Source organism: Clarias gariepinus, chromosome 14, assembly GCF_024256425.1.
Source record: "Clarias gariepinus isolate MV-2021 ecotype Netherlands chromosome 14, CGAR_prim_01v2, whole genome shotgun sequence".
NCBI lineage: Eukaryota > Metazoa > Chordata > Actinopteri > Siluriformes > Clariidae > Clarias > Clarias gariepinus.
Genome location: NC_071113.1, coordinates 8,230,616 through 8,245,169, shown reverse-complemented (window position 1 = coordinate 8,245,169; position 14,554 = coordinate 8,230,616). Strand labels below are relative to the sequence as shown.

Sequence of the window (14,554 nt, the reverse complement as noted above, 5' to 3'; positions counted from 1 at the left end):
GGACACCTAAGCGTCCCGACAAGATTTTGTTGTCCTTGTCATGGCTGTCTACTCAACAGGAAGTCAGTCATTTAGGGCTGTTTACCTATGCTGAAATGACTAATAACTTCCTGAGTGACATCACATTGAGTGACATGACATTGAGCGACATCATAGTGTAATGCTTTTTTCCAGCATCCCAGACTTTTTGGAGGTCTTAACATAAAATTCCCCCAATTCTAAATTCATGTCATAAGGGAATTGGCATGTCCCCTTTAAATGCATGTGCCAACTGTCCCCATTGTGTTTCTGGGCAGCAATGGCACAGGTGCTTGGGCCCAATCATTGTTACTTGCACCTATATTCTAGTCGTATCTTATCTTATCTTATAAAATTAGAGGAGAACAGATTTGGAATATATATATATATATATATATTTAGGATGTGATGGTCATGTGTCCAATATTAACCATATAGTAGAGTGTAGTATAGTATAGTATAGATAGATAGATAGATAGATAGATAGATAGATAGATAGATAGATAGATAGACAGGCAGATAGACAGTTACATAGGCAAACAGATAGATAACATATTTTTATATTTTTACACACACACACAGTACTTAAGAGCAACAATTTCTAAGTGATAGATAAATATAAGATATAGACAGGGAGATATAAAGAAAGACAATTTGACAGACATGCAGACAGAAAGAGAGAAAGAAAAAGATAGAGAGAAAAGGATAGATAGATAGATAGATAGATAGATAGATAGATAGATAGATAGATAGATAGATAGATAGATAGATAGATAGCACTTTCAGGTGCAGTCCCTCCACACACACACACACACACACACACACACTGCCTACGGGCAACAATTTCTGTGTGCAGAGGGACAAAAAGGTGGAGAGAGAGAGAGTGTGTGAGAGAGAGTGTGTGTGTGTGTGAGAAAGAGGGAGAGAGAGAGAGTGTGTGAGAGAGAGCGACTAAGAGCAAACACCTAGAGAGCGCCTAGTCTGTGTGTGTGTGTGTGTGAGAGAGAGAGAGAGAGTGCGTGTGCGCGCGCGCCTCCAAGCTTGAGAGCGCACTGTTCCTAAAGAGTGTGTGTGTGTGTGTGTGTGTGTGAAGTGAAACTCAGGTCTTGTTCAGAGTGAGACTGAGGGAGGACAGAAGGAGACTTAAACATGGCTCCCGGCTCCCCGCTGCACTTCTGCCTGTGTGTGATCCTCACCGCGCAGACCTGCTGTGGATTTAACCTGGACCTCCGCTTCCCCGTCATAAAGGAAGGAAGAACCAAAGGCAGCTTGTTCGGGTTCTCTGTAGCGCAGCACCGGCTGACGCAGAAGCCCAGGAAGTACCTGTAAGTGTCTCTTCTGTCCCTCTCCCGAGTCCGTGCTGGCAGTACTGTAAGCAGGGGTCTGTAGGTGGGCGAGATAGACTTTAATAGATATCAATCATATTAATTCATTCTGCAAAGTTAGTAGTAAAGTAAGTATGTGGGAATAGATACTGTGTGTCACATTTCTGCTGTGAAACCTGATCCAGCACCTGCTGGACACCAAACAATACAGTAACCTCTTTCTATTTCTGTTTACCTCTCCCATCTCTGCTGTTTATTATGGAAACTGTAGTCTTATGTGTTGTGTGGAGAGTCACTGTTGTCTTGTTTTTTGTTTTGTTTTTTTATGGTGAGAAAGAGTAAAAAAAAAAAAAAAGGAGTTCAAGCATGGGCCTCATGCACCCATGCTGAGATTTTAAGCAAAAAAAGAAAAGGGGGGGAAAATATAAAACAAAAACTGCCTTAACTGTTTGCTGAAAGTAGATAAGAAGAGATCTACGTGTGTGATAAATGTGCAACTTTAGGACTTTAGGGTTTGTATAGATGAATTAACTGTTGCTTTAGATCTTTTACTGAAAAATCTGAAAATCATTTAGTATGCAATATAATACACAGCATAAAAAAATCAAGTCAAGTCAGGTAGATTTTTGCCATTTTAGTTATACACTGTACAGGTCAGTACACACAACGTTTCTCCAGGACATACATACAACATAAGTTAACAAACAGAAATTAACAAAACTAGCCAAGAGGAAAACCTAAAACAAATTAACACCGTAAATAAAATAAAAAAATAAATCTTAAATCCATACAAAAAAGAGAAAAAAAGGACAGCGTAAAGTGCATGTGCAAATGTGCAAACAAGAGCAACTACCATGTAACAACAACAACAGTAACAACAAAAAAAATCCATTCATTCATTCATGTTCAGGAACCGCTTTATCCTGATCAGGGTCTCCGAGCCAATCCTAGAAATGTTAGGTGCGAGGCAGGAATACACCCTGAATGGGAGACCAATGCACACACTGTCATTCACACAAACAATAAGCAGAGTTTAAAATTTAACCGAATCCCTGGAGCTGTGAGGTGACCAGTGAGAAATTTCATTTGAATTTTTTTAATAAACTGCCTCCACACATCCCTGTAGGAAAGCCGTCAGATGAGTAACACATACTGTAAATTTACCTTGATGCTTTAATAGTATTATTTTCCACAGTGTACACAAAGGCTGCGAATGTGTGGCAAAGGCCAGACAGAATCTGTTGAAGCTTATTCAAAGCCATAATCCGCCTTGTGTTGTGGTATAATTGGGAGTTCCCCAAACCCTCCTCATCTTTCCGAACTCTATCCTTATTCGGGATTTCCTGTTCCACTGAGATGAAGCCATCATCATAGAGCATAGAGCATTTCAGGGCACTTCGAAGAACTTTAACCATGTATTTTTGTTTGCCAGCATGGCATTAAATCTCCATAACACCACTGTTAGTGCACAAGGTAAGTCTAAATTGTCTTAATCTGAATAAACCCTGGTGGTCTAAGCGAACTTCGGGATCGATGCTTCATCCATGCTCTGCTGCTTAAGTGATATTAGGTAAGCTGTGTAACATGAGAGGGGGTCACATGACCACATCGATGGTCCATCTCTTCTGGGCCTTTGAGAGAGCAAGCAAGACCCGCCACCAAAAAGACACAGTGCTCAGTTTAACAGGAGCATTTGCAAGTGATGCCTGGACGAAATGGCAGCCGGGTGCATTATTTTAATAGTCTGCCCATGAAAAAGGGCCTGGAGGTGCTTTACACGGCAATAAATTCAGTATATGCGCCCCATGTCTGACAGATTAACAGATAATATTGTCAACCTCCCATGTCCAGAATAAGTCGTAAGGTATTTCCTGTAGACTGGAGGAGGTTTACAATCACAGGCGAAGACTTTGAGTTTATCGGATCAGTGACAGCTATTCATTCCATGATGGATTTCATAGACAAGAGGACAAGCTAGTCCTGATTGTAGATGTAGAGCAGCATGGAAGAAGGACAACATCGTTTATCTTGCTACATCGCAGACCCTCTTCGTCAGTCGAGGACGCTTCACAGATACCGGCTCTTTCTGCTGTTTATCCTGTGACACTGGAATGTGCCGCCTCGAGTTGGCGCGTGTAAGTGTTAACAGGGGGATTTGTCAAAGGTCGACGGTTTAAAAAATAACCCATTGTCTCCAGTGTGAGACCTCAAAGCTAAAGGCTTGCATTTACTCAGCAGATTGCGCCGTAGTAGCGGCAATTTTTAGAAATGCAAGGGGTTGGCCCGAACCTAGTCCTGGCATGCATGCAGCATCGGTTTTGTCAGGAATCCGGTGTAATTAAGAGACAGGCTGAACTTTAAAAAGTAGGCAAAACATCTTTGGTTGATGTGGAACAATTACGATTAAAAAAGTGTAGAAAATATGCAATTATGTATATTATGGTGTACAAACCATGTGATTATCATGCAGTTATTGTTCCAAAAAAATGCGAAAGGAAGTTTCAGATAATATTTGCAGTCTGTGTTAGTTGCCATGAGACTGTAATTGATGTCAAAGCATACTGTATAAATCGAATAAATGTTGTATTCTTTGCTTCTACAATACTTTTTTTGTATTAAGTGAATTTTATGCACACACCTGAACCAATCCTTATGTAAATATGGGGTTTTGTGAACGTTCAGCCTCAAACAATCACCGGTATTGCAAGTTTATGCTTTATATAAGGGTTGGGCGGTTATACAGTACGTTAATCCCGTATCCTGGGGTATTTAACAAAAATAGCATCGGTATCCCTTTAATTACTGTCGTAAAAAAATCTGCTGTGTAATGTTTTCTGTTCACTTAGAGGCCTAGGTGTGTCATAGGCGTTAGGCATCTCTATGCACTCAGTTAGGGAGAAAAAACTTTAGCATGGATGCTAAAAAAAACAGCTCAGACAGACTTGTGTTTTTTCAGGATAGTCTAAAGTCACATGGAGGTTGTAGGGGTGCGATTTTCACAGACCTACCGGTAACATCACGAAATTTGGTGAACTTTAAAAGAATATTGTATACAACCCAACCCTATCTTTATGTAAACTTTCTTTCATCTGTTCCCGTCAAGGGGTTGCGACAGCGGACGACCGATCCGCACTCAACTTGGCACAGATTTTTATGCTGGATGCCCTTATGGGTAGTATGGGGTGTGGCAACCAAGCAACAGCAGGCTCAAACCCCGATGCTCAGATCCTCAGATGAACAACCTAGAGCCATAGCTGTCTGAGCCACCACTGCCCCATCCGACTCTATCTTAATACTATATGTGGTTTAAAATCAGGCGATGACCTTCTCTTTAAAGACACTTTCCAATTTCTCCTCCATTCCACCTTTCCAGACCTCCTCCATCACGTTTATCTCAAGGTGGAGGGTCTGCAGCTTCTTTGTATAGCTTATTCTCTACTTGTGGAAAGCTGCTCTCCGGCCGCTCATTGGCTGTTCAGGTCCCCCAACCCTGAGGAATGTGAAGAATGTTTCATTCTTGTCAGACTGCAGGTTGAGGCTGGCCTGGGGAGAGTGAGCTTGGGAACCTGCTACCCCACAAACATCCTGAAGGATTAGTAGTCTTTTTGGTCTCCACACACACACACACACACACACACACACACTCACACACACAGACTCACACACACCTGCATCAGTCCTGCATCGTCATCCTTGCTTTGAAAAGCGAGTTTATGAACTGTGGCAATTTGCTGGTGACTAGGAGAAGATCTACAGATCTGATTTCCCCACACTGAACATTTAATTTAACGGCTGAATGCCGTTGCTAAGCTGTTTGCATGCTGTGCTCTTGTGGCTCAAGGCCATGAGCTGAATTACTCAGCATTTCTATTTGAGACAGGCAACTCTGTTTTCTCTCGTTTATTCTCTCTCGCTCTCTCTCTACCTCTATTACTCAGCTCAAATCAGCTTACCATCTTTACCGGCATAACTATATCAAGTACTATGATAAGTGCAAGCAGGGAACATCTCAGTAACGATCTCTCTTGTCTCTTTTTTTCCATTCTGCTTCCTTCTTCCTCAGTGAAATAACCACACTCAAGCATTAAAATTTTGGCACGGTTGCATAACGCACCTCCAGAGTCGAGGGTTCGATTTCCGCCTTGGGTCTGTGTGCGTCAAGTCCTCTCTCTGCTTGGTGGGTTTCCTCCCACAGTCCAAAGACATGCAGATTAGGCTAATTGGTGTTCCCAAATTGCCCGTAATGTGTGAATGAGCGTGTCCGTGTGTGCGCCCGGCAATCGATTGGCACCCTCTCCGGAGTGTACCCTGCCTCGTGCCAAAAGTCTCCTGGGATAGGCTCCAGGTCTACGGGATAAGCAGTGTAGAAGGTGAATAAAAAATGAATGAAAGTGTCTGATTAAAAACCTAGCAATGCAAAGAAGTACTTTTTTGGCAGCTTTAATTAGACTTTAGACCCATTAGTCAGTTTGCATTCCTCTCCTTTCAACTCCCTCAGCAAAAACATTCCCCTATTTTATAAATGATTATTATCTCCTTTTTCTGTTTTTAATTTTTCAGCTCCCTGATTTATTTTTTCCGACCTCCCACACTTTTCTGGCGATCTTTAAAACAAGATCGGGACAATTAATGGCTTTTAAGAACTCTTTGATTAATTGGATGTTTTTATATTTATAGAATAAATGATTATCTAGATACTGCAGTTTTTTTTTATTTTAAAAAGGTGAATAAATAATTGTTTAAATCTCCATGATGTGGCAACCTGCCAACATGCTCATGTTTCATTCTGTAGTTAGTGTGTGTGATTCATGTGAAGGCTTTCTGAAGCAGCTGCTGTGTTACATGATGGTACCTTTGAAAGTCGTGATGTGGCTTGTTTAACCTGCAGACAGAAACCCTCACAGGCAGCGTGTGATGTCTAATAGAGGTGTGATGGTACATCGTGATAGTCTGAAACGATTATAGCATTATAATTTACAGCGTTAAAAGTTATACTTTTATAGAAAATGTATAGTTTTCTAGAAATTCTGGAATTTCCTTTGATATAGGAAGTATCTTATCTATTTATTTAAAGCTACAGCTTGTAGGGTTGTTTTGTTTTGTTAACAAGAAAATGTAAACAATACCAATGATATAAAGGTTGAAGTGATCATTCAAATACTTCAAAGGGTGTTGAGTTGGGTTAGATTTGGATGTACAGTATGCGTCATACACGTATAAGCAGTATACTCAGGTGCGTTAAACGTAAAAGTTCTCGAGAATACCCAGGAGACACCATTCTGTAGGACATCAGGACATCGTCAAAAACTAGAGACTTCTTAGGGACATCTTCAGGACCCATTAATTTACTACGAATGTTAACATCGTTGATATCTTCAGGACTAATTTCCTATAGTCCCCATACTAAAGTCTCCTTGAAGACAACCTAAAGTCTTGAGTTTAGGGTGCTTTCACACTAGGTATCATTGCATACATCCTGTAGACATGTACAATTGCTTCATCCCTACCTCTTCCCCATTGGCAAGTTTTCATATTAGTAACTCCATTTTCGCGGATTTATACTCTCCAGTACAGCAGGTGGCAGTACGCACCCGGTAGGTTTAAGCGTCACCAATAAACACAAAGTCTACAATGAAGTTAATCAGCATTCTATCCCTAAATTATTGACAATTTGGCAATGAAGTGTCTTCAAAGACCATCTAGAGATGACCTGAGGGATAGTCTACATGATCACTTTGTATAAACAAACTTTAGTGATTCCTATAAAAAAAAACTTGTGCATGTGACATGTATTGGTTACGCTGAAAAAAATCGAGAAGTCTCTCAGACAGGATTGTGTGACGTAAGAAGACTGTTATCTCACTTTCAGCCATCAGCACTAGAGATCTTTACAGAACATGTTGGGCTATTTATTCACTCATGTCTAATGAATAAGTAATTCAGAGCGATGCTTTTATCTGGTACTCATGAATCACTAGCTGCTCATTCGCTTTCCAATCTTAGCACTTAGAGAAACGATGCTGCAGTAAGTGTAACAGGATTTATAACAACAGCCAATTTTAACAATCTGCAAACTATAGCCAAGTAATTAGTTGCTACACGGATACATTTACAATTTTAGTGTGTAAGCAAGAACGCACACAAATATAGATCACGTGTGGTTGATATGGCAATCAGGGATTAAGCTGTAGGTACCATAGTAGTCTGATGGTACCTGGTATGTAGTACCATGGTGTTTTTGACAGTAATGTGGTACGTACAGTATTTGCCACAATGAAAGAACCTGATTCTATCTGATTCTACCATGTAACCATGTAACACTGTCAATGTTGTACGTGTACTTGTATAATAAACTCTACTGTGCCATTTTACAGTACCTGCAATAACTTGGTGCATTGCATGGTACTCAATAGTAGTATGAAGTAACTGATACAATATGTCTCTAGTCTGATACAATATGTACAAACATACCATATTGGTTACCTGCTGAACTTGTGGTACCGATAAAGTGACTACAGTCGCTAAATGATACAGTATTGAAATTCCCTTGAACGGTTTTGTACCCAAGTCTCCATCAACGAAAGTGGACTAACGTGATCACACCCAAATTTGGGTTGGTTGAGTCTGGTTTCTCTCAAGGTTTCTTCCAGTTGCACTCTCAGGGAGTTTTTTCTTGCCAGAGTCAAGAAAAAACACAGTACAAGTAAAGTTGAATTGAGTTAAATTGCGTTACCATGGCATTGACTCACCATAATACTACCACAGTATTCACTGAAGTGCCACAGTACTCACCCTGGTACTTTATAAAATCCTATGGTGCCCACAATGGTAATACTATGGTATATTATGTCATCTCCTATAGATTATCATAGTAAATTATAGGATATGCCATAATAAGATTTTTTATAAGCTGTGATTCATAAGAAAATAACACCAATCAGTGCAATGAATGCAGAAGACTTGGTCACATATACAGAAACATTCTTAAAAATAAGACCCTTACAATCCTAAAAACCAGGCTTAAAAAATATATACATACTGTAAGCCACCGTGCCATTATAGTGTCATATAGTGACTCCTTGCCGGGAGCAGCCGAAAGACCAACATAGTGACTTAGTAGTTAACACTTGCACTTCTAGGTCCCAGGTTCGGTTTCCTGTATGCATGTTCTCCCTGTGCTTGGTGGGTTTCCTCTGGGTCCTTTGCTTCCTCCTACAGTCCAAAAACATGTAGTTTAGGTTCATTTTCGATTTTTACATTGGCCATAGTGTGTGAATGTTGATCGGAGGTCCTACCATGGTCATACACATTGGAATATATATATGTATTGCTATGTAAATAATACATAATAATAATAATAATAATAATAAGAAGAAGAAGAACAATAAATGCTGATATAGGGGTCAGGGTCATGCAATATAGAACGCCACCCCCTGATTTCATTTTACCTAACTGAACAAATATGACTGAAAAAAAACAGGGTCACATAGGCAAAGAAAGACAATAGACACATAATCACATTTTTTAGGGTTGTCTCGTTTTCTCATTTTTTGGCATCCTACATTTTCGCGACATCATGCCCATATAATCTGACACATTTTAAAAGTATTGATAACATTGGTTTTACATGACATATCTGAACACCTAAACACACAGCGTGATGAATGAAATCTCCTCCATCGACACACACTGGCAGGATTTCCATATAAGGAGTTGTTTTTTTGTTAAATCGGTCATCGACCAATGTTGCATTTCCGGTATAGATCCGTGCTGCTCAGGTTTTAAGTGTTAATGTCCATTTTTTTTCGCAGTTATCGTTTCACTTCCATAATGCAAGGTTAAGCTAAAATTCGACATGTCTCTGAGGATAATAGTGTGCTTTCAGAGTAAATGGATTGACAGAGTGTTGGGCTATATTAACCAAAACGATCGTTTTAGGCATGTACTACTACAAGAGATTATGGATGACAGGGTGCCAAATCGAGGCTATAGATTTTTGTAATAATTCTGGTGATTTTGTAAAAATAATAAATCTTTTTAAATGTAATTTTTGCATTTGAAACGCTTCGCAAGCATGAATGTTTTCTTAGTTTTCAGTAGAAGTCACTTTTTAGTAAATTTTTATAACACTGCTGTAAATCAGGGCTTCAATTATAGAATAAACGTTAGTACTGTACATAATTCTTTGATGCAACATCTACTTTAGAAAAATCATCCGATGAAAGGCAGTGTCTGGAATCGTAATTAAATTCACTGTTGGGGTTTGGAGGACGTTTTACACATCGACCTAAACTGAGCCCTGAGATATTTTGTCCATGCAGAGATACCCGCCAGGAATATTATCACTACTTCTTCATTGCACTCAACAGGGAATAACACTTTTCTGCTCATTTCTGGCAGATTATCCCAGCAGATAAAGGAGCCCCAGGCGTGACGTGATGTGAGCGTCTTGGGACTCGTCCTGTAGGATACATCTGGTGTTCTCTCTCAATCTCATGCCACATTAGCAAAGCCAGCATGAGACAGAAGAGCTGTTTTTCAGCATGTACAGAAGGATAAGAATGAGATGACCCAGGAGTGTGCTCTCTCTGTAAACAATAATGTTTTGTCAACATGGCGTAGTGTAAAATAAGGTCAGATCGTATGACAGAAAACTGATTCGAAAGTAGTATTTGAATAGTTTGTCACTTTTTTGTGTTTATTAATGTCATTTTGTATTTGCAGTTCAAGTCCACATTTTTGTGGTCATTCGGAAACATTTCTTTTTTTTTTTCATTTTTCGAACTGCTCGCTCCCGTGTAACACACTCGGAGGAAAGCGCTAGCAGCTTCTTCCGCTTGCGTGAGCTCACAGACGCCCCTGATTGGCTGTAGACCCGTGATTAATGTAGGAGCACTAAGTACCTCCGATCCCTCCCCTCTGAGAGAGCTCAGCCAATCAGCTCTCTGTGAGAGGTTACAGCATCACCCGGGAACCAAACTCGCGATCTCTGGATGACAGGGCGAGCACTTCAAATCAGCTCACATTTACACAGCAAGCTTCTCTGTTGATCCTTGTTTTGTACTAGTCTGAGAATAAGACAAAAGTATGTACTGTTTTGAGTCTTGCTTCCTGACACATCCCTCCCATTTTTCTAATGAGGCTTGAGACTGGCCCTGCATGCAGTGGCTCCTGACATCCTTGACCTAGAGCCTTAGTCACCTGAGACACCAATCCCTTTATATTTATGCTTGTATAACATGTCGCAAAGGCATCTCTGTCCTCCTAAAATGGTTCAAGCAGATTTATGTCAATGAGGATTGGGGAATCTGCTTTTTAGTTGCTTATGTGAGTGACGGCACAAAATATTAAACTTAACTTCCTAATAAACATGAAAAGTCAGTTTTTTGGCCTTGCTCGCAGAATTCTTCGCAGTTCTTCTTTTCAGTCACAGCCCGCATTCGACCATGGCCGCCCACTGCTAGCCACACTGACGCAAATGTATCCCGGAAGCATTTACATCTCATTCTGTGTAAGCCCTGTCCGGGAATTATCCTGATACACAGAACACATGAAATGATAAAGTTTAAATAGGGCCAAAGACATCCCACCTGTTGCAGGTCTGTTACCATGGGGACACTGCAGGATTACTTGGATAAACACGGAACGGGCTGTAAATTCAGCCATTTATAACTCGCAGAGGGGAAGAGTAGGGGGCCAGAGTGACCATGTCTGGCCTTTCTCAACATGCGTCCCTGATTTCACACTCTTGTAAAGATTAGGGGATTAGAGCCAAGGATTTTTAACTGTTCAGACTTTCCTTAGGTACATAGAAAATCAGTACCAAAGAAGCTATCAAGAAGATAGCAAATAGTGATGAACCATGTGACTGTAATTTTACTTAAAGGTTTATCAAAGCAAATATGAATGCTTATTCAAGAATATGTTTTTTGTAAGTATGACAAATCAGCTTTGCATTTTTATTCCCACATAAATATGTAAAACTACAGGGGTTGGACAATGAAACTGAAACACTGGCCAGTTTGGTGTTGGGGGTCTCATGGCTGAATTTGACCAGCTAAATTTGACCAGTAAGAGCAGAGTGTGAATACTTAATTAGCAGAATAGAAGAGTTTTGGTTCAAAGATTGCAATGCACACAACATTATGGGTGACATATCAGAGTTCAAAAGAGGACAAATTGTTGGTGCGCGTCTCGCAGGCGCATCTGTGACCTGTGAGGAGAGAGTCAGGAAACGTTTTCCTCCACCAGCATCACTAAAACCAGTTCACTCACTTCTCGTCTATACCTTATTATCCTGTACTCAGGGTCGCGGGGGGTCTATGCCTATCCCTGAAGACTTAGGGCAGGAGCCAGAGTACACACTGAACAGGATGCCAATCCGACTCATGGCACACACACTTACACAAGCTCATTCACACACTACGGGCAATTCGGGAACACCTAGCCTAATCTGCATGTCTTTGGACTGTGGGAGGAAACCCACCAAACACAGGGAGAACATGCAAACTCCATGCACACAGACCCCAAGGCGGGAATCGAAGCCGGACCCTGGAGGTGCAAGGCGAAAGTTCTAACCACTAAGCCACTGTGCCACCATACAGCGTCAGGTGCATAAATAATTGTATATTGGCAAAGGTAGAATTTTTTGGACTCCCACAGTATATCAGACGGTTTTAATGGTTTTCTTGCTTTTTTTTAAGTTGATTTGAACACATCTAATGTTTTTGCTATCTCACTTATGGATCCCTTTTGATTTTTTAGCCTAATGACTTTACTGTCAGTGACAGATCCCTGGATTTCACATTGAGAGTGAACAGTAACAAATTCCAATATAATGCTAAACTCGAAATATAAACTCTAGACCGTTTATCTGCTTATTCTAAGTGAATTAATGAGGACATAGCACAAATCTGCTGATGGAAAAGCTTAGCTAGGTTACTTTTGGTCCCTTGAATAATAATTTTGCAGAAGTTTAAATATTCATGGGCTATATTTTTCTTGTACAGTTGCATGTCTAATTTCTTGGTATATATTGCGTGCATATTATCTGTTTGTGTGGATTTTTTTTCATGGTCAAAAATAAATATTTCACCGAAGTGGATGGAATGACAGAATTAAGGTGTGGCATTTAGCTGGTGCCTTCAGTGCAAGGTTTGCTCACTGTAGCTCTTCGTTTTTAGGGCTGTTGATTAAATGATGCATGTTTTTCTCTGCTGCTTTCTCACTAATGGCTGCTGGTGCCACGTGAGGAAGCTAGTTTGTCTGGAGAAAAAGCCAATGATAGATTTTCTTTGTGCACACACGGGACACACACATGTACATGGATGTCGAAAATAGCCAGGTTTTATTTAGTCATGTTTGAAAAATTTATCTGTTTGTGTAAAGCGATGGACATAAGGATATTTATCTAACGCAGACAGACAACTGTGGTGAATAATATGTGATGAAAAATAAATTGAATTGTATTGAAAGTTATTGTTGGGTACTGCTATGATGACAGTGATGTGTAATATTGTAATGGTTTAAATACACAATGGAGACTTCAGTAGGATGTAAAATCAGTAATGCTTAATCTCAATCGAGCTTTACTGACCTTACTCAACATGTGAAATATTCAAATTAGAAATATATTTTTGAAATATACACATTAGACTATGTCTTTAGTTTAATCGTAAAGCATACTGATGTATAGGAGATCAATCTAGACCAAGACACCTTTCTTTTTCCACTGTTTTGTTCGACGTACATAGAAATGTAATGTAACAGCTGTGAATAAACAATGTTATTTACAATAATTATATAGATAAGTGTGTTTATCACAGTATGCTTAAGTATGCTTAAAGGGAATGAATTGTAGAATTATTTTAAATAATTAATTAATTCCCAGACATATTAATATTAATGTTCTTATGGTTTCTATAGCAACAACTAACAAGGACTTTTAATGTTGGCTGTCCACAAAATCTGGGACTAATAATGAATAAATTTTTCCAAATAAAAAAATATATATTTTTTCCAAAACAGCACAACACATTGTAGGTTCTTTTTTCATGTTTTTGTAAAAAGAGTGTATTATTTTATGATAAAGTGTTAGATTGTGATTGTGGGAAACTTCCTGTACGAAGTATTTAATTGTTCTGACTCAGCCTTAGTATTCATGTGCATAATAAGTGGGGACATACGTGTGTGTGAGTGTGTGTATGTGTGTGTCCATATAATTAAGGATATAATTCAAATACAGGTATATTTTATTTTTTAAGTTATTATTTTAAGTACAGTTGCTAAATTCAAATTAAAATGCAGACAAAATTAAAATGCAAATGCAATTCCAAAAAGGCGATTTCTTTTTACATTGCTTTATTATCCTTACTTAGACGCCTCATTTAAATAATGTCCTCTTATTTGTTTCTCATTTAAATAATGGCCATTCATTTATTTTGCATTTCAATAATGGCCATTTCTTTATTCCTCATTTGCATAATGTTGTCTATGTTGCACAGATGCTCTATGCTGGAAGTGCACTGCCCAAAAAACATTTTCTCAGTAATATTATTATCGGCGGCACGGTCGCTCAGTGGTTAGCGTTGTTGCCTTGCACTTCCAGGTCCCGGGTTCGAATCCCACCTCTGGTCCGTGTGGATGGAGTTTTCAAGTTCTCCCTGTGCTTGGTGGGTTTCCTCCGGGTTCTCCAGGTTCCTCCCACACTCCAAAGACCTGCAGATTAGGCTAATTGTCATTTACAAATTGCCCGTAATGTGTAAATGTTGATCGGAGATACCAATAGGAATAAATACAATGGTCACTGTTGGGCTATACGGTCTCTTGTTGGACTAAAGAGGTTCCTAGATGGAAGGGATTGGGTAGCCAGCTCGACAGCCAATTGTCATTCACAAATTATGGGCAATTTAGCCTTAATCTTCATGTCTTTGGGCTGTAGTACCTGGAAGAAACCCGCAAGCCCGAGGAGAACATGCTCTATGCACGCAGACCCCAAGGAGGGAATCGACCCCCAACCCTGGAGGTGCGAGGCGACAGTGATTACCACTCAGCCACAGTGCTGCTTTCATTCAATACCTTATAATAAAATATTATGAAAACATGATATGTTATTATTAAAATGTATATCGTTCAACCTTACGGAAGGAGTCTCCAGTGCTAGCATAGTGACAGGCAGTAAGTTTCATAGGTTTTTCTTCAGCAATAAAATT

General features: G+C 39.7%; 1 protein-coding gene across 2 annotated transcripts in view; it reads left to right on the top strand.

The window, feature by feature from the left end:
• The first annotated feature begins 1,086 nt into the window (after positions 1-1,086).
• itga3b (integrin, alpha 3b) overlaps positions 1,087-14,554 on the top strand; it is a 49,019-nt gene continuing 35,551 nt past the window's right edge. For both annotated transcript variants that reach the window (XR_008365604.1, XM_053510819.1), the window contains exon 1: positions 1,087-1,343. Coding sequence is in view for 1 of the 2 variants with exons in the window: in XM_053510819.1 (XP_053366794.1) it covers positions 1,168-1,343 (176 nt within the window). In the remaining variant the exon portion in view is untranslated. The remainder of the gene's footprint in view (positions 1,344-14,554) is intronic.